Genomic DNA, 20,134 nt, shown 5'->3' with positions numbered 1-20,134 from the left:
CCAACAGGACTAACACAGCGGACCGGCACCTTCCTTCTTATCCCTCACCTGACCCATGCGGGCTGGGCATGCGGGCATCTAAGAATCAGGTATGAATTTCGAGTTTTGAACTGGTCTCGACTAAGTTTTAATAACCGTAAGTAAGCACAAAATTGCTTTTTCTCAGGTTATGAGCTCCTAAAGGGGATTTGATAGCCTGGCGAGGGCGAGAAAGCCGTTTAAAATGGTGACACCAGACAGATTAGGTTTATACCACCAAATTTAGACTTAATAATAGAAAATCTGGGTGTGCCTTTTAAAGAGGTGTCAAAGGAAGCCCACTTGGACTTCTCTGTGGGTCCAGTGGTTAAGACCACGCTTCCACTGCAGGGGACAGGGGTTCCATCCCTGGTGGGGGAACTAAGATCCCGCATGCCTCCGGGCCAAAAATAAAAAAAGAAGCGCACTTGCGTCCCCTAACACTGTAGGAGTGCTGGGTAGGGAGTGTAGTCCACCTAGTGCGGGCCACCCGCTTGCAAAGGGAGCAGCCTCCCAGGTCTCCAGGCGCTGCGCGGCTGCAGACTACATTTCCCGAAAGCCTTGGCGGTGGTGCGCTTCGGCTCCTGGTTTGACGTATTCCGCCGCTGACTGGGGCGCTCGTGGGCGAGGAACGTGGCCCTGGCACATGCTATAGTCATTTTCGACATGCGCAGAGGCGAATGCGTGCCGCTTGGTGTTCGCTCCATCTTGAGAAAGTGAAGAGGAGGCAAGAGCTTGAGCGCGCGCGAGGTATTTGCCCTGCACTCTGCTCCCGGGGCCAGGCTACGCTCCTCCCGTGGCCGCCACCAACCACCCACGCCCCATGGCTAGAACACGCCAGACCGGGGCCTTGCGCCCTCTCCCCCACCCCGGCTCTGCCTAGTGGCCGGAAACTGCCATCTCCTATCAGTGATCTGCTGGACAGTTTGGGGAGACGTTGAATCATATGAGGTAGTCTAGGTAAGTGGAGAAACTTAAGGTAACAATAGCTCCCCTCTCTGAAAAAAAAGTTTGGCTTTTCCTGAGGGGCTGTAAGTTTCTACTCCCCCGAAACACGGTCATAAAACCAGAAACACCATCTCCTTTTCCTCTCTCCTCCCGTCTGCTCTCTTCCTCGGTACAGGAAGCGTCCTGTGCAGCTAGGCTGGAAGGAGAATAATGAAGCCTTGAGTGAAGGGTTACACTCATGGTAATGGTAGTCTAGGTAATTAGGACCAACTCTTCCATGGAAAATAACTTAAGCTGGATGAAACGTTGAAAAAAGCATTGCAAAGAGCTAACAGGAGAGTGAAGAATTAAGGATCAGACTCTAGGAGAAGCAAGAGACTAAGTCATAATCCCAACACTCAAAGCTGCTTTTGCCTGAAGGCATTTGCTGGTGGAAAGAGACACCTGTGAAAGCCAGCAGTAAAGTTGGTGGACTTGCAGTATAAGGGGTACAAATGTAAAAGTGTTGAAAGCTGGGAGTCTGAATAATCACCCCACATTTGAACTGGGACCCCAAATGAAGACATGCTCAAGAAAATGTTAAACAGGAGATAAGCCCTGGCATAGACATGTCTCCCAAATTCAGGTTGTCTTGGAGGTGTAGAGATCCTCAGCCTTCAAACTCTATAACATTGACCTAGTGGTGTGCCCGGGTGTCTGACAAAAGCAAATGGAAATGATCCTTAGAGAAAGGTATTATCATCGTAGACATCAAAGTATTCACACACACACTTCACTTTTAGTAACTTCCAGCACATTCTCAAAGATAACTAGATACACAAGGACATAAGAAATCGTGAAAGAACATGCAGAATTAATAGACAACAAACAGACCCAAACACTTCTGGAATTATCAGAGAAAGAGTATAAAATAGCAATTCTTAGTATTTTTAAAGAGATAAAAGACAAGGTTGAAAATATCTACAAAAAACAAGCTTTAAAAATTGGCCTAGCAGTTTAGAAAAAATAACCAAATAGATTTTTTTTTTTTAAAAAAAAGCTAATTTAGGGCTTCCCTGGTGGCGCAGTGGTTGGGAGTCTGCCTGCCGATGCAGGGGACGCGGGTTCATGCCCCGGTCCGGGAGGATCCCACGTGCCGCGGAGCGGCTGGGCCCGTGGGCTGTGGCCGCTGGGCCTGCGCGTCCCGCAGCGGGAGAGGCCGCAGCGGTGGGAGGCCCGCGTACCGCAAAAAAAAAAAAGCTAATTTAAAAAAACAACAGCTGTCTGTTTAGACAGCAAATTAAACATAAAAGAAGAGAGAATGAACTGGAATATCGGTGAGAAGAAATTGTCCAGAAACTATTATTGCACAGAGACAATGAGATGGAAAGTATAGAAGACAAAGTAAAATACCTTAAGCCATTGGGTAGAAAGCCCAACATAAATTTAATCAGATTCCCAGAAGGAAAATACAGAACAAGCTATATGAAAGACATACCAAGCTACAGATTCAAGAAGCCCAATGAAACTCAAGGAGCACAAATAAAAATAAGTCCACAACAGATACATCACGGTGAAACAATAAAATATAAAAGGTAAATAAAATCTTAAAAGCAACTAGAGAAAAAGATCAATTAACTTCAAGAAGTAACATCTGACTTCCCAATAGCATCTGTGGAAGCCATACGAATGGGGAATGAAATCTTCATTGTGCTTAAAATATCTGTCAACCTAGAAGTATGTATACAGCAAAATCTTTCAGGAATGGAGACACAAGTATCTTTTATACAGCTAAAAACGGTCAATACTTCTTGCTCTCTGAGTGACCTGGCGCAAACTTGTTTTAAATGGGGCTACAATTGTCCCACCTGTTGGGACTTAATGCTAGGATTGAGTTAATATCTGTATAGGACTTTGCTCCTTGCCCGCTCGTAGTTGGTGTTCTTTAAAATGTTTGGTCCCAAGGTGAACAAGCTGGGATTGTGGGGGTGCTGCCCTTGCGGGGAACTCTCCGCGAGCGCGTCCTGGTGGGAGCGAGTGCTGCAGGGTCCTGCTGCCCGTCTCCCGGCCCGGACAACGCGTGCCTGCCGGTGGCCACGAGGGGGCGATGCCACACCGCAGTGGGTGCCCGGGAGGCCACAGAACTTGCACCAGGTGAGCCTGTTGCCGGCTTCCTCTCCTCTTTCTTCTTTCCCTTTCCGCCTTTAAAGGATGCTGGAATTTTCGCAGCATCTAAATAACGATATACTCCATCCACAAGGGATGCACCTGAGGGGGAGAGATCTGGAACACTTGGCAATAGGGCTGATCAGCGTCAGCGTCGGCTGTGGTCAGACCTGCAAATCTCAGGCAACACTGTCATAAATAATGCAGGAGGGACTCAGTACCTCCGTGGGCAAAGTGGGTTTTTTTCCCACAACTTTTTCTTCAAAAAAAATTCAAACCAACAGAAACGTTTTCAAAACTGTACAATCAACAAACATTCATATATCTTTCATCTGGATTCACTGTCAATCCAATTTGCCAGGTTATTTACACACACATTTTATTTTGTTTTGGCTGAACCGTTTTAGACCTACTTGCAGACATCCTGACACTTTACACCTCAAATACTTCACCCTGCATCTCCTAAGATCAAGGACATTTTCACACGCAGCCACAATACCATTATCACACCTAAGACGCTCAGCATGGATATAATTAAATACAATTAAATGATATACAGTTCCATATTTAAATTTCCCCAGTTATTCCAGTGTTGTCCTGTATAGCTGTAAATTTGTTTTGTTTGTGATCCAGGACCTGATCAATGGTCACCTCATTTTTTCTTTCATGACATTTTTTTTTTGCAGTATGCGGGCCTCTCACTGTTACAGTGGCCTCTCCCGTTGCGGAGCACAGGCTCCGGACGCGCAGGCTCAGCGGCCATGGCTCATGGGCCCAGCCGCTCCGCGGCATATGGGATCTTCCCAGACCGGGGCACGAACCCGTGTCCCCTGCATCGGCAGGCGGACTCTCAACCACTGCGCCACCAGGGAAGCCCCTTTCATGACATTTTTGAAGAGTCCAGGGAAGTTGTCTTGTAGAAGATTCTACCATCTGAATCTGTCGCCTATTTATTCTTTGTGATTAGATTCAAGAAAGTCAGTTTTGTGTAAATACTGCATAGGCCATGTTATCTTTTTCCCATTACATCGTATCAGGAGGCCCATCACATAGGCCTGGACTATATTAGTGACACTAAGTTTGATCACTGGGCTACATGTGACAGTTTCCTGTCATAAACAATACTCTTTAAACATTAACTCCCCATTTCCCCCTCTCCAGCCCTTGTCAATTATACCACAATTATACTTTCTGTCTATGATTTTGACTACTCTAAATACCTCATATATTTATTTATTTATTTTGGGCTGTGTTGGGTCTTCGTTTCTGTGCGAGGGCTTTCTCTAGTTGTGGCAAGCGGGGGTCACTCTTCATCGCGGTGCGCGGGCCTCTCACTATCGCGGCCTCTCGTTGCGGAGCACAGGCTCCGGACGCGCAGGCTCAGTAGTTGTGGCTCACAGGCCTAGTTGCTCCGCGGCATGTGGGATCTTCCCAGACCAGGGCTCGAACCCGTGTCCCCTGCATTAGCAGGCAGATTCTCAACCATTGCGCCACCAGGGAAGCCCTAAATACCTCATATAAGTGAAATCATACAGTATTTTTCTTTTTGTGAGTTGCTTATTTCACTTAGAATAATGTCTTCAAGTTTTATCCATGTTATAGCATATTACAGAATTTCCTTCCTTTTTAAGGCCAAATAATATTCCGTGGAGTGTATTGGATTAGTCAAAAAGTTTCTTTCGGGCTTTTCTGTAACACCGTACAGAAAAACCCAGAGGAACTTTTTGGCCAACCCAATATATACCACTTTTTGGTAATCTATTCATCAATTAGACACTTGGGTTGCTCCCATGTTTTAGCTATTGTGAATAATGCTACTATGAACATGGGTGTACAAATGTCTCTTCAAGACCCTGAAGAGGGTCTTGGATAATTCTTAATTCTTTTGGATATAGAATTGCTGGCTCATATGGTAATTCTATTTTTAATTTTTTGAGGAACTTCCATACTGCTTTCTACAGCGACTGAACCATTTTACATTCCTACTAACAGTGCACAAGGGTTCCAGTTTCTCCACATCCTTGTCAACACTTACTGTTTTCCGGGTTTTTTTAAAAATAAATTTATTTATTTATTTTTTTGGCTGTGTTGGTTTTTGGATGCTCTGTCGCGGTGCGCGGGCTTCTCGTTGCGGTGCGTGGGCTTCTCTTGTTGCGGAGCACAGGCTCTAGGCGCATGGGCTCTAGAGCTCAGGCCCAGTAGTTGTGGTGCACGGGCTTAGTTGCTCTGCGGCTTGTGGGATCTTCCCAACCAGTGATCGAACTTGTGTCCCCTGCATTGGCAGGCGAATTCTTAACCACTGCGCCACCAGGGAAGTCCCTGTTTTCTGGCTTTTGGATAGTAGCCATCCTAATGGATGTGAGGTTGTATCTTGTAGTTTTGGTTTACATTTCCCTAACGATCAGTAATGTTGAGTATCTTTTCATGTGCTTATTGGCCGTTCATATGACTTCTTTGGGAAAATGTCTATTCAAATCTTTTGCTCATTTTTGAATCAGGTTGTTTGTTGTTTTGTTATTGAGTTTTAGGAGTTCTCTATATATTCTGGATATTAATCCTTTACCAGATATATGCATATATGTGTGTATATATACATGCATATATATATGTGTATATATACATATATATATTTAAAACCTGAAAAACAGTTCTAGAGATTGTTTATGGATACATGCATATGGAGTAAATATATAAAGCTGTGTACAGGAATGATCAGCACTATATTCAGTGAGTGATGTTTGGGGCAGAGGGTGGGGATAGGGTCAGGTGCATAGGAAGCTTCAACCATAGCTGATGAGTTTTATTTATTAGAGTAGATCATGGTTAAATGGATGTTCATTATGTTGTTTTCCCTTTTTGTGTGTACACCTGAGATTATGTCACAATTTTTTTTTTTTTTTTTGGCAGTACTTGGGCCTCTCACTGTTGTGGCCTCTCCCGCTGCGGAGCACAGGCTCCGGACGCGCAGGCTCAGTGGCCATGGCTCATGGGCCCAGCCGCTCTGCGGCATGTGGGATCTTCCCGGACCGGGGCACGAACCCATGTCCCCTGCATCGGCAGGCGGACTCTCAACCACTGCGCCACCAGGGAAGCCCCACAGAATTTTAAAAAACAAAATGTAGTGGTTTTAAAAAAATGTTTATTTATTTATTTATTTATTGGCTGTGTTGGCTCTTTGTTGCTGCCTGAGGGCTTTCTCTATTTGCAGAGAGCGGGGCTGCTCTTCATTACGGTGCGTGGGCTTCTCATTGCGGTGGCTCCTCTTGTTGCGGAGCACGGGCTCTAGGTGCACGGGCTTCAGTAGTTGTGGCTCACGGGCTCTAGAGCGCAGGCTCAGTAGCTGTGGCGCATGGGCTTAGTTGCTCCACGCATGTGGGATCTTCCCGGACCGGGGATGCAACCTGTGTCCCCTGCATTGGCAGGCCATTCTTTTTTTTTTTTTTTTTTGGCAGGCCATTCTTATCCACTGCGCCACCAGGGAAGCCCAAAATGTAGTTTCTTAAAGAAAAAAAAAAAAAAAAAAAGCTTTAATTTATTGAGCAACTACTAGGTTCAAAAAGCTTAACATTCATTATCTACTTTAATCCTCACTTCACCCCTTTAATCACTTGCCACCACTCTGCCCTTTGTCTACTCCACTCCAGTCACACTGGCCTCCCTACTGCCTTCTTTTTTGGGGGGGCGGGGGGGTGGCTGTGTTGGGTCTTTGTTGCTGTGTGTGGGCTTTCTCTAGTTGCGGTGAGCAGGGGCTACTCTTAACGTGTGGTGCGTGGGCTTCTCATTATGGTCACCCCTTACTCGGCTCCCTTTAAGGTGAGGAACCTGCCCGCAGAACGGGCGCATTTGGTGGGGCCGAGCTAAGAGTGTGTCCAAGGCGTGCACGAGGGCTCCATCGCCCCTTCCATCTCCGGGGATCTCCGGAGTAGCCCCCACCGGCCTCAGCACATGGGAATCGGCAGTCACCGACGTAGAGCTGGCCGCCACTCGAGCTCCCCTCCCCCCCAATCCATCCCCGCTCCCCACGCCCCTTCTCCGGCTCGCCACTCTCGGCGCTCGCCTGTCTCCGCCCTGGCCCCACGTGCGCGCGTGCTCGGGTGCTCTGCCCGGGAAGTGCTGGCGGGAGCGGCGACAGCGGCGGGAGGTTCGGTTGTCGCCCGTTGCTGCGTGGCACCGTGCTTGTTAGCCGCCATTGCAGGTCAGGCTGCGGGGAGCGAGGGCCGAGCCTGGAATGGGGGCGAGGGTGCGAGGGAGCGGGAAACTAGGGAGCTGGGGCCGGGCAGGGCACGCGGCTCGAGGAGAAGAATGGCGAGCTGAGGGGCACGGAGCAGGGGAGCGGCGGGCGGGGGAGGGGAGGCCGGGAAGGGGGAGGGGAATGGGGAGGGCCGTGCAGAGGTGAGGGCGACCCAGAGGGGCCCCTGGTAGGAGGGCCGGGAATTTGGAGAAGGGAGCAATGTGGAGTCAGAAGGTGGAGGGAAGGAAGGGAGCGAGCAGGGCAGAGCGAGAGAAGGGCTGAAGGAGTGGCCGAGCGTGGGCGGAGGACGGAGAAGGGGGCGGCGCGGGCCGGAACCTCGAGGTACGTGCAGAAAGGGGCTCTTCCCTGTGTGGGGAGGGAACCCAGCACGGGATGCTTGCAAGAGTGGGGTAGAACTGGAACCCAGGAAGTAGCGGGAACATCAGAAAGGAGACTTAGCCGGGTATAGGACTGTGAGGTTCCTTCGAGGGGACATTTTAAGTCGTGGAGGAGAGGCTGCCGGGAGCGGTAATTGGGAGGGTGGTTGGAAGGAAGAGACAGTCTGGAGAGTGATCCAGCTTCATTTGTGGGCAGAGTGAGAGAAGAGATAAGAGTGGGTGAAGTCGGGTCCTGGAGGAGCGAAGTACTTTAGAATTGAGGGGGGAATTAGGGAACGATTTGGAAAATGAGGGTGGTAGAGGGATAACGTTTAACGAGTAATCTTTGGGAGGAGGGAGAACGGTTTGGAAAGACTCTTCCGGGGGTGGGGAGTGGAGGAAGGCAGTTTAAAGAATAGTTTCCTTGGGAGGTAGGAGAAAGGGTAAACAGCTTGGTGAGAGGTCCTAGAGAAATTCTCAGGGTAATTTGGAGGGGGATGGGGAAGAGAGGGGAAGCGGATGGAGAAATCCCAGAAAGTGGGCGGGGCTAGAAACAGGAAGTGTTTGTAGGTCAAATTGAAGGGAGGGGAGGGGGTCGGGGAGAGGGTGGAGAAGATGGGGGCTGGTAGGAGGGGAATCCAGTACAGAGGGAGACCTCAAGTAGAGCTATAAAGGAAGGGGCTTTGGGGAAGATAGGGTGCCACAGCAGTAGGAGGAGGAAGGGTAGAAGGGGCCGCAGAGTAGCAGAAGATGCAGAAAACTGGAGTAACTCAGATCGACTGAAGCCATCTTTTCTGCCCATTGTCTACAAATACCAGTAATTGATTCCCTCCTCATGGGAATCTTAAAATGTGATAGGAAAGTAAAAAGTTTGGCCAAAAAGTTCGTTCAGTTGTTTCAGCAAGATGACTCTAGTAGGGCTTAGTTTCTTTAACTTCATCCAAAACAATTTTGCTAGATTATATTGTGGCAGCATTTTAAAAAAAACTTATAAGGAAGAAAAAAAGCAACATTTTTGGCATATTATGCTTTATTATTTCAAGAAAGGTAGAAACACAGCTGAAACAAAAAAAAAGATTTGTGCAGTGTATGGAGAAGGTGCTGTGACTGATCGAACGTGTCAGAAGTGGTTTTTGAAGTTTCTTGCTGGAGATTTCTTGCTGGACCATGCTCCACAGTTGGGTAGACCAGTTGAAGTTGATAGCGATCAAATGGAAACATTAACTGAGAACAATCAACGTTATACCACGCGGGAGATAGCCGACATACTCAAAGTATCCACATCAAGGGTTGAAAATCATTTGCACCAGCCTGGTTACGTTAATCGCTTTGATGTTTGGGTTCCACCTAAGGTAAGCGAAGAAAACCTTCTTGACTGTATTTCCACATGGGATTCTCTACTTAGACGTAACAAAAATGTTCCGTTTTTAAAACAAATTGTGACGGGCAATGAAAAGTGGATACTGTACGGTAATGTGGAATGGAAGAGATCGCCGGGCAAGTGAAATGATCCACCACCAACCACACCAAAGGCCGATCTTCATTCAAAAATGGTGATGTTGTGTATATGGTGGGATTGGAAAGGAGCCCTCTATTATGAGCTCCTTCCAGAAAACCAAACGATTAATTCCAACAAGTACTGCTCCCAGTTAGACCAACTGAAAACAGCACTTGACAAAAAGCGTCCGGAATTAGTCAACAGAGAACGCATAATCTTCCATTAGGATACTACAAGACTGAATGTTTCTTTTTTTCTTTTTTTTTTTTTTTGCTGTACGCGGGCCTCTCACTGTTGTGGCCTCTCCCGTTGCGGAGCACAGGCTCCGGACGCACAGGCTCAGCGGCCATGGCTCACGGGCTCAGCCGCTCCGCGGCATGTGGGATCTTCCCAGACCGGGGCACGAACGCGTGTACCCTGCATCGGCAGGCGGACTCTCAACCACTGCGCCACCAGGGAAGCCCGAAGACTGAATGTTTCTTTGATGACCAGGCAAAAACTGTTACACCTTGGCTGGGAAGTTCTGATTCATCCGCCATATTCACCAGACATTGCACCTTCGGATTTCCATTTATTTCGGTCTTTACAAGATTCTCTTAATGGAAAAATTTTCAATTGCCTGGAAGACTATAAAAGACACCTGGAACAGTTCTTTGCTCAAAAAGATAAAACGTTTTGGGAAGATGGAATTATGAAGTTGCCTGAAAAATGGCAGAAGGTAGTGGAACAAAATGGTGAATACGTTATTCAATAAAGTTCTTGGTGAAAATGAAAAATGTGTCTCTTATTTTTACTTAAAAACCGAAGGAACTTTTCGGCCAGCCCAATATTATCCACTTTATAGGTAGGTAAACTAAGCTCAGAGGAATGAAATAATTTGCCCAAGGTCATGTAGCTAATAATGGTGGAGTCAGTTCCATCTCACACTCAGAATAAAGCCCAAGTTCTTTTGACAAAGAGCTACAAGGACCTCTCTGATCTGAGCCCTGCCTGCCCCTCTAATCAACTCAAACACAAGTTTATTCCTACCTCAGGGCCTTTACACCTGCTATTTTTACTCCAAAACTGCTTTTCACTGGGCTGGCTCCTTCTTACCCTTAAGGTCTTGATTCAAATACAAGGCTTTCCTGATAACACAATGACTTTTTGTCTCTTTAACCCATTTTAGTTTACATGTTGTATTTTTTATTTGCTTACTGTCTAACATCTGTTCCCACTACTCCCACCCCTCATGAGGACAGGGGCTTTGCCTGCTTTGTTCACTGCTATATCCTTAATGCTGGCACATAGTAGGTGCTCAATAAGTATTTGCTGAATGAATGACCTTACAGGGAGGTAAAACAGTTAAAAACAATCTAACTCAGTTCTTTGGGCATCTTGAAATAACAATTCTTGCATGGTGAGCTTCGAAGATTAAAAAAAATAAAAGAAGTCACAAGGCCTAGAACCACAGGATATATTTTTAAAGAAATGAGAGTTTCGATTCTCCCACCACTCACAGGCTGGACCTGGGGGTGTTCACAGGGCTTTGTGCTCTGAGAGCCCTTTGTCTCCAGAGAAGGAGGAACCCTGGCAGGAAGGGTGAGCAATCCACCAGCACCACTATTTGGGTAATAACTAGGCCTTTTCTTCCCAGGCTTGTTCTGCTGCTCCCCACACCCCTTCCCACAGGCAAAAATCTTCTCTATTTAATCAGGAACTGGAGCTCTCTGAAGACCCTGGAGGTCAACCATGAATTGAATAAGGTGTGACAGGCAGAGAGAGCAGTACTTGATGAGGGAGGCTGAGTTCTTGTGATCTTGGACAAGGAAACTTTTCTTTCTCTCCCTTTTTTTTTTTGCTGGTGGGGGGGTTGGCTACCATGGGGGCTTGAGTAAAGAGAGTTGAATTAATCATCTCAGTTCCCAGCCCACTCTCTTAATTGGTTTGTACAAGGCTTCTCTCTGGTTTTATTAATTCACACATTCATTCATTTCTTTTTATCTCTATCCTCCACTCCCATTACCCTCCTCCCCCATTCCGTTTAATAAAATACCTCTGAATTTGTGTGTAGCTTTGTCAAATGTATAGTGTTGTCTCATGTGAATGTGAATTTAATTTTTTAATTAAAAAGGATCTGCTATAAATCACTTCTGTTCCTTACTGTGGTAGTCAGTAAGAAACTCCTGGTATTCATATCTTTGAGCAGTCCCCTCTTGCACTGCATAGAGGTGACCTTACTCAACAAATAGGATATTGCAAGGATAACTGTGCAAATTCCAAGGCTAGGGGATGAAAGACATCACAGTATCCTCTTTCTGTCTCATTGATCACCCACTCTAGGGGAAGCCGGCTACCATGCTGTGAGGACACTCAAGCAGCCCTATGGAGTGGTCTAAGAGGAGCTGAGGCCTCCTGCCAACAGTTATTACCAACTTACCAGCCATGTACGTGAGCCATTTTGAATGATTCTCCCGCCCCAGTCAAACCTACAGACGACTACAGCCCCAGCAACATCTTAACTGCAACCTCATGAGAGATCCCAAGCCAGAGCCAGTTAGTCAAGCCATTCCCAAGTTCCTGACCCACAGGAGCCTTGTGAGATAATAATGTTTATCTAACTTTCCTGTGTCACAACATATTCTTTTTTCCCCCACCATTTAAAAATGTAAAAATCATTCTCAGCTTGAGCCGAGCTGTACAAAAACAGGTGATGTGTCACATTTGGCTCACAGGTCTTTGTTGACTCACAGTCTGCTTAGCTGTTTTGAATCATTGCATAATTGTAATTGTTCCATAATGTGCCTTCACCCTATTTTGCATATTTACTCCCAGTGAGGGGCATTCAGTTTATCTCCTACTCCCAACTACCACCGACAACAGCTGCCGTGAACATCCTCGGCCTTGTGGGAAGGGCCCTGGGATATTTGTCCAGGAGTGGAATCGCTGGGTTTCAGGGTCTTAGTCTACACTCAGCAGTGCTGCATGAGAGTCCCATTTCCCCACACCCTACCAACACTTGGTGTTATCCAACTTCCTAATGTTTGATAGTCCGTGACTTGGTTTCTCCTCTTTGTTTGGCTTGCATTTCCCTGATAACTAATGAGTTTGAACATCTCTTTGCCTAGTAGCACACATTTAGGTTTCCTCTCTAAGTTGCCTATTCGTGTTTTCACCCATTTTTCTATTAGATGTTTCTGACTTTTTCTTATTGGGAAGACTTCTCCTTTCCAGGCCTCAGTTTCCCCATGTGCACCACAGCTACCTACAGGGCTCTCCTGAAATGCCATCCTTGTTTCTGAAATCCCTACAGCCTATTTTAAATAATAAAAATGTGGCTTGGGGTTGAATTTTTACATATATTATCTCATTTAAGAAACCAAGGGTTTATTTGGGAATTATAACTGAGATTTCTGGGTTCAGAGAGGTTGATGACCAGTCCAGGGCCACCCAGAGGAGTCATGGGGTTGAGCAGATGCCTAAACTGAGTTCCACTAGGAAGAGTTGGGACTGCAAATCAAAATATGGCAGCAAACAACACTTCTCTTGGGTCAAGTTGGAAATGATGTTTCTAAATGATAAGAGGAGAAAAGGCACTGGAGAGCATGGGGCCTTCTTTTCTAAGCTGGCAGAAGTGAAACTATTCATAACTTTTCTTAGGGGCAGTTTGATGATTATGTGCCAAAAGCCTGAAATGCCTGCACATCCTTTGACTCAATGAATTCCCTAGGAATTTGTCCTGAAGCAGTAATTGGTCAAAGATGAATGTGTTTGGTGGTGGGGAAACAAAAATCACACCTAAGTATCCCACTTCAGGAGATGGAATACTACATATGCATATGATATCTTAAGAAAGATGTTCTAGGGAATTCTCTGGCAGTCCAGTCGTTAGGACTCTGTGCTTTCTCTGCCAAGGGCCCGGGTTTGATCCCTGGTGGGGAAACTAAGATCCCACAAGCCACGCACAGCGAGGCAAAAAAAAAAAAAAAAAGTTCTATAGAAGGATTTCTAATGCTAGGGAAAGATGTTAATAATTCAGTTAAGGTAAGGGGAGGGGAGGGATCCATTATAAAATGATGGATACGGAATGATCTCATTTTTCTAGGGAAAAAATACGTATGAAGGAAATCACTGGGAAAATACAATGATGTACTGAGTGCTTGCTATGGGCCATACACTGTTTTTAGTGCTTTTTATAGCCTCATTTAATTGTCACACAACTCTGAGTAGGTGCTGTTATTATTCCCATATTACAGGTGAAGAAACTGAGGTCAGAGAGGTGAAATGAGCTGCCAGAGGTCACGCAGATGGTGAGTGATGAAGCCAGGATTCGAAGCCATGCGCTGGCTCCAGAGTCACCCAAAATAGTCCCCATGGTCACCTCCATGTTTACATCTGAGGAGTGAGACCAAGATGATCCTTATTCCCTTTATCTGTATTTCCTGATTTTTCTACAATTAATATTTTTAAAAGCCCTCTTGTAGTGGTCGGTGCCTTTGAAAGTATGAAAGAGGAGAGAGTTTTGGAGGGGAGGTGTTGTGTAGAGAAAAATCAGGAACGGGATGGGGCTTGGCTCACCTCAAACCCTACCCAAGCCCCAAACCCTCTCTCCTTTCATTCTCAAAAATATCAAGGAGGGGCTTCCCTGGTGGCGCAGTGGTTGAGAGTCCGCCTGCCGGTGCAGGGGACACGGGTTCGTGCCCTGGTCCGGGAGGATCCCGCGTGCCACAGAGCGGCTGGGACCGTGAGCCGTGGCTGCTGAGCCTGCGCGTCCAGAGCCTGTGCTCCTCAGCGGGAGAGGCCACAACAGTGAGAGGCCCGCGTACCGCAAAAAAAAAAAATCAAGGAAGTCAAAGGTCTGATATCTGCTGTGTGACCTTGAACTGGTTCCTCACCCTTTTGGAGCCCTTTTCGAAATACGTCACAGGGAAGGGCGGGGGTGGGGGGTGTAGGGGGTGCAGAGAGGAGGAAGCTGGCGCCAGAGGTGCAGCAGGGAGGGACAGGTCTAGGGATGGGTCCCCTCCTGTCATCTCCTCTCCCCCGGGGCTTTGAGGAGTGGCTTACCCAGTCTCTGAATGTAACTCTGGGAAAGTCTGTGCTGCAGTGAGCACTGGACAGCGAGTCCAAAGACCTGGGTTCTGCTCACATCTCACCATTGGTTACCTGTGTCCTAGTCAGTTCCATTACTGAGCCTTGGCTTTCTCAGCCATTGAAGGGGCAAATGCCTGGCTGGTTGTGACAACGTGAGGAAAGGTGCTTTGTGAGAGGCTAAGCAACTGTGTGCTATGTCATGGGTCAACAAACTACGACATTACTTCTGTAGTTCCTTTTTAACAGCTTTATTGAGATATAATTCAAATACCACACAATTCACCCACTGAAAATGTACACTTCAGCAAATTTTAGTATATTCACAGTTGTGCAAGCATCACCATGATCAAATTTTCGTCATGCCCCAAAGAGCCCTTTAGTTATCACCCTCCCCCACCCCAGTCCCCTCAGGCCCAGACAACAACTCCTCTGCTTTCTGTTTCCAGAGACATTTCATATCCATGAAATCATACATGTGCCATCTTTGTCTGGCTTCCTTCACTTAGCATGTTTTCAAGGCTCATCCGTATTGTAGCATATATCAAACTTTGGTTCCTTTTTATGGCTGAACAATATTTCATTGTATGGTTATACCACATTTTGTTTATCCATTCATCAGTTAATGGACATTTGTGTTTTTCTTCTACTTTTTGGCTGTTATGAATAGCTATAAACTTTGATGTACACATGTGTGGATTTATGTTTTCATTTATTTTGGGTATATACTTAGCAGAATTGCTGGGTTAAATAGTAATTATGTTTAACATTTTGAGGCAACACCTGTTTTTTGTTTTTGTTTTATTTATTTATTTTTGGTTGCGTTCAGTCTTTGTTGTTGAACACAGGCTTTCTCTAGTTGCGTCGAGCGGGGGCTACTCTTTGTTGCGGTGCACGGGCTTCTCATTGTGGTGGCTCCTCTTGTCGTGGAGCATGGGCTATAGGCTCATGGGCTTCAGTAGTTGTGGCACACGGGCTCAGTAGTTGTGGCTCGCGGGCTCTAGAGCGCAGGCTTAGTAGTTGTAGCTCGCGGGTTTAGTTGCTCCGCGGCATGTGGGATTTTCCCAGACCAGGGCTTGAATCCGTGTCCCCTACATTGGCAAGTGGATTCTTAACCACTGAGCCACCAGGGAAGTCCCAACACCTGTTTTTATATAGTCCAGGAGTTAAGAATGGTTTTTATGTTCTTATGGTAGGGAAAAAATGGTAGGGAAAAAATCAAAAAAAGAATAATATTTTATAACGTGAAAATTACACAGAAGTCAAATTTCAGTGTCCACAAAGAAAGTTTCACAGGACAGCTGCTTTCATTCATTTATGTATTGTCTATGGTGCTTTTGCATTACAGTGGCAGAGATGAGGAGTATGACAGACCATTTGGCCTTCAAGCCTAAAGTATTTACTGTCTGGTCTTTTATAGGAAATGTTTGTCGACCCCTGGACTGTGTGTTGGTATTATTAATTATTGTTTGGTGGAGGCAGCTTGAGTATGCTGCCTTGATTGGAATAGGACTCAGGTTGCCAGGTGCTGGCCTATGAGCATAAAGGGATGAGAGCGCCTGTCTAGCCCCATTTTCTGGATTGAGAAACTGAGTCCTGCAGGAGGGCCCAGGCTCATGCAAGCTGAGGGGGAAGTGAGGGCCTAGCTTTCTTTTACTCCTTGGCAGCCTCCTCACCTTCAGCTAAGAACACCCAGTTGTGAATAATTCATGGCTAATGTTTGCATATCACTCCATCTTGTCAGAGCACTTTGATCATCATTAATTAGTCAGAACCTGGCTCTGGCTGTTGCCTAATAAAACATAAACATAAGTGGCTTAGATGTCTCCATTCCTAAAACTGAAGGTTCCATCTCCATAGCAAGGCTTTGTACCCGCAGATTCTTTCTCTCTGCCCATCACCTCATCACCTCTCAAAGACCTACTGTTTTGGCCTGAAAGTCAGGTTTCCTGAAGGATGGAGGGCAGTTGCAGGGTTGGAGCCCAGTCCTCATAGCAGAGAAGTCACATCCCCTCTCTGCCCCTCAGTGTCTTTGTCGGGAAGATACGAGTAATGATGCCTATCTCTGGGGTTGTTTGTATTTGTAAAAGTGTTCTGAAAGGAGCCCTCATACACCGCTGGTGGGAAGGTAAAATGGCACAGCCATTGAGGGACCCTCCCAGTTCCTCAACTGACTAAATGTAGAGTTACCGTATGACCCAGCAATACCATTCCTATGTATATACCCCAGAGAAACGAAAACGTGTCCACACAAAATCTTGTACACAAATGTTCATAGCAACATTATTCAAAATAGCCAAAGAGCAGAAACAACCCAAATGTCCATCAGCTGATGGATGGACAAATAAAATGTGGCACATCTATACAATGGAATATTATTTGGCCATAAAAAGTAAAGAAGTATTGATACACGCTACAAAATGGATGAAAACATTACATTAAGTGAGAGAAACCAGACACAAAAGGCCACATATTGTATGATTCCATTTATGCAAAATGTCCGGAATAGGCAAATCCATAGAGTCAGAAAGAGATGAGTGGTTGCCAGGGGCTGTGGAGGATATGGAGAGTGACTGTAAATGGACACAAGGTTTCTTTGTGGGGTGATGGAAATGTCCTAAAATTGAACATGGTGATGGTTTCACAACTCTGTGAATATATTAAAAAACATTGAATTGCAGACTTAAAATGGATGAATTTTATGGTACGTAAATTATACCCCAATAACACTTTTTTAAAAGTGCTCTGAAAACTGTAAAGTGATGAGTATGGTGTTACTCACATGCATAATAGATGACCTGTCATAATGGATGGAGCTGAGTATTCTGACCTGTCAGTTTAGGGTAGTTCCTAAGACTTTTGAAATTGGAGACACCTGGATATCTTCCTGTACATTATCTCAGGCAACTCATTTAACTCTGAGGCCAGCTGTAGAATTGGGACAGTAATCTCTGTCTCTTAGGATTGTTGTGACAATTAAATGAATACTGTAGGAACATGCTGAGCTTGGTACTTGACACCTAGTAGATGTCTAGTGAATGATGATGACTATTTCTACATTGAGTTACCCGACTCCTCCCAGCCATCCCAGGGAGCGAGTCCGTGCTCTTCCACTCTCCTCAGAATCTACTGTTTCCAAATCTTGCCTGATCATAAGAATTACCAGGAGCATCTTTTAAAAATACAGATTCCAAGGCCCCACTTCAGACCCATTGATAAGAATCTGTATTTTTAAAAACTCTCCAGATGAGTCCTATAATCAGATAAATAAGTAAGGCTGGTCCAACCTGGAAACATTTTGCTTCTTATTTATACCCTTCCACAAACCCTTATTTTCCATTGTTTGCTGTTTCACCCTGACTTGCTTTTCTTTTGCCAAAGATCCCTCTATTTAAGAGCTCATGCTCTTGACTTCAGTAATAACGCCAGCATGAGATTTTATAATTTCCTCATACTTTAATTCAGGGCAAAGATTGATAACATTAACAATAACAGCAATACTGAACCTACATGTGTTTGGTGCTCTGCAGGGGTTTCCCAGGGACCTTTATGTCCTCACAGCAGCCTCGTTAGTGGATTTAAATAAGTTAAATAACTTCTATCTTTGGGCTTCCCTGGTGGTGCAGTGGTTGGGAGTCTGCCTGCCAATGAAGGGAACACCGGTTTGTGCCCCGGTCTGGGAGGATTCCCACGTGCCGCGGAGCGGCTGGGCCCATGGGCCCATGAGCCATGGCCGCTGAGCCTGCGCGTCCGGAGCCTGTACGTCCGGAGCCTGTGCTGCGCAGCGTGAGAGGCCACAGCGGTGAGAGGCCCGCGTACCGCAAAAAAAAAAATAAAAAAAAAACTTCTCTCTTTTAGGAGAGAAAGTGGCACAGTCAAAATTGAATATATTTATATAAAGCACAAAATTAGGCAAAACTAATCTCTGTTTTTGTTTTTTTTTTTTTTGCGGTACACAGGCCTCTCACTGTTGTGGCCTCTCCTGTTGCGGAGCACAGGCTTCGGACGCGCAGGCTTAGCGGCCATGGCTCACGGGCCCAGCCGCTCCGTGGCATGTGGGATCTTCCGGGACCGGGGCACGAACCCGTGTGCCCTGTATCGCCAGGCGAACTCTCAACCACTGCGCCACCAGGGAAGCCCTCATCTCTGTTTTCAAAGTCAAGATAATGATTACCCTTGGGTTGGGGGTTAGGGACTGATGGAGGTCAAAAAGATTCTTCGGGGGCAGGTCATGTTTTGTCCTTTATTCTGGGTGTTGGTAGCACGTGTGTTCATTGTCACTTAGGATCTGCTCACTTTTCTGTATTTGTGTTATACTTCAATGAAAAGTTTAAAAACATAGCAGTACTATATGATCCTAATTTTAAAAATTTGTATGTATACATTTGCACGAAAAAAGAATAGAAGGAAACTAAATCGAGGGACATTTTATAAAATAATTGGCCTAGATCATAAAAAATGTCAAGAAAGACAAAGAAAAAGCAAAAGGATATGTACTGTGTAGCACAGGGAATTAAACCCATTATCTTGAAATAACCTATAATGGAGTGTAATCTGCAAAAATATTGAATCACTGTGTTGTACACCTGAAACTAACACAATATTATAAATCAAATATACTTCATTTAAAAAAAGAAAGAGAGGGCTTCCCTGGTGGCGCAGTGGTTGAGCGTCCGCCTGCCAATGCAGGGGACACGGGTTCGTACCCCGGTCCGGGAAGATCCCACATGCCACGGAGCGGCTAGGCCCGTGAGCCATGGCCGCTGAGCCTGCGCATCTGGAGCCTGTGCTCCGTAACGGGAGAGGCCACAACAGTGAGAGGCCCGCGTACCGCAAAAAAATATATATATATATGGAATATGATCTCATTTTAATAAAACCATACATTATTTGTGCGTCTTATAATATATGCAAAGAATATTATAAATCACTAGGCTTGACACTAGTCAGTCAAAGAGGCTTCTAGGGAAGTGGTGTTTGTGTGTGTGTGTGTGTATGTGTGTGTGTGTGTATGTGTGTGTGTGTTTTAATAAAACCATGAATTATTTTTCATCCTTACTAAAAACCCTGTGAAGTAGGATGTTGTTAGCTCCACTTTATAGATGGAGGAACTGAAGGTCAGAGTTTGAATCACTTGCTCAAGGTCACACAACCAGTACTCTTCCCACTCAAGCAGGCCTTCCCCAGAGACACTCTGAAGGAGTAATCAAGGTGACTTTGTGATTAATTGGATGGGGGAGGAGACAAGGGTACAAAGAGAGGAAGGGATTAAAAATGCCTAGGACACTTTGAGCCTGACCAAGTGAAAAATAATCAGCAAGTCAGGAGGGAGTGCCAGGTTACTGTGGAAAGGTTTAAGCCAAAGGAATGAATACCTAATGATGGAATTTGGTGCCTCAGATGAGGGCTTAAAGGAAAGTCCATAAGTGCACTCCTTGTTAGCTGGCCTTGCCACTGAGCACCTGAAGCCCTGTGGCAAGTGGACATTTTAAAGAGAAAAAAATTTCAACCTCACACTTCTAGGCAAATGGTGTAGTCCTCTGAGTGCTTGGGTCCTTCTGCATCAGCAGCTTGTACTTTCTGTGGCTCTGTGTGGCCTGACTGACCAGGCTTAAAAGGCCTGCTGATGAATTTGAAATCTCAGGCTTCCAGCCTCTATAGGTCATCAGCAAAGACCAAAAGGCCTGGCATGAACGTGAGGTTATTATTCACCTAAGAAGTTGTTATAAACCACAAGAACGCAAGCCCAGCAGGAGGGAACGGCTGCCCAGCTCCCTAGGCACACCATGTCCTCATGCGTCCATCCAGCATGATTCATAATTAAATCTGCAGCAGGCAGGAGGCAAAATA

The 20,134-nt window shown here is 45.8% G+C and overlaps 1 protein-coding gene across 7 annotated transcripts in view; it reads left to right on the top strand.

Annotated features, from left to right (window-relative positions):
- The first annotated feature begins 700 nt into the window (after positions 1 to 700).
- Positions 701 to 20,134, top strand: part of CDH3 (cadherin 3) — a 107,715-nt gene continuing 88,281 nt past the window's right edge. Inside the window, exons 1-3 of one of the 7 annotated variants that reach the window (XM_049703971.1) lie at positions 701 to 978; positions 11,540 to 11,643; positions 13,453 to 13,506. In XM_049703971.1, coding sequence (XP_049559928.1) covers positions 13,481 to 13,506 — 26 coding nt within the window. In that variant the 5' untranslated portion in view covers positions 701 to 978; positions 11,540 to 11,643; positions 13,453 to 13,480. Of the gene's footprint in view, positions 979 to 6,827; positions 7,307 to 11,539; positions 11,644 to 11,686; positions 11,795 to 13,452; positions 13,507 to 20,134 lie in introns of those variants that run through there. The other 6 variants (XM_033434241.2, XM_049703972.1, XM_049703973.1 and 3 more) reach the window with 6 other exon arrangements.

Source organism: Orcinus orca, chromosome 20, assembly GCF_937001465.1.
Source record: "Orcinus orca chromosome 20, mOrcOrc1.1, whole genome shotgun sequence".
NCBI classification, from domain to species: Eukaryota; Metazoa; Chordata; class Mammalia; order Artiodactyla; family Delphinidae; genus Orcinus; species Orcinus orca.
Note: the sequence above shows the minus strand (reverse complement) of the source record. Positions and strands in the feature narration are given on the sequence as shown.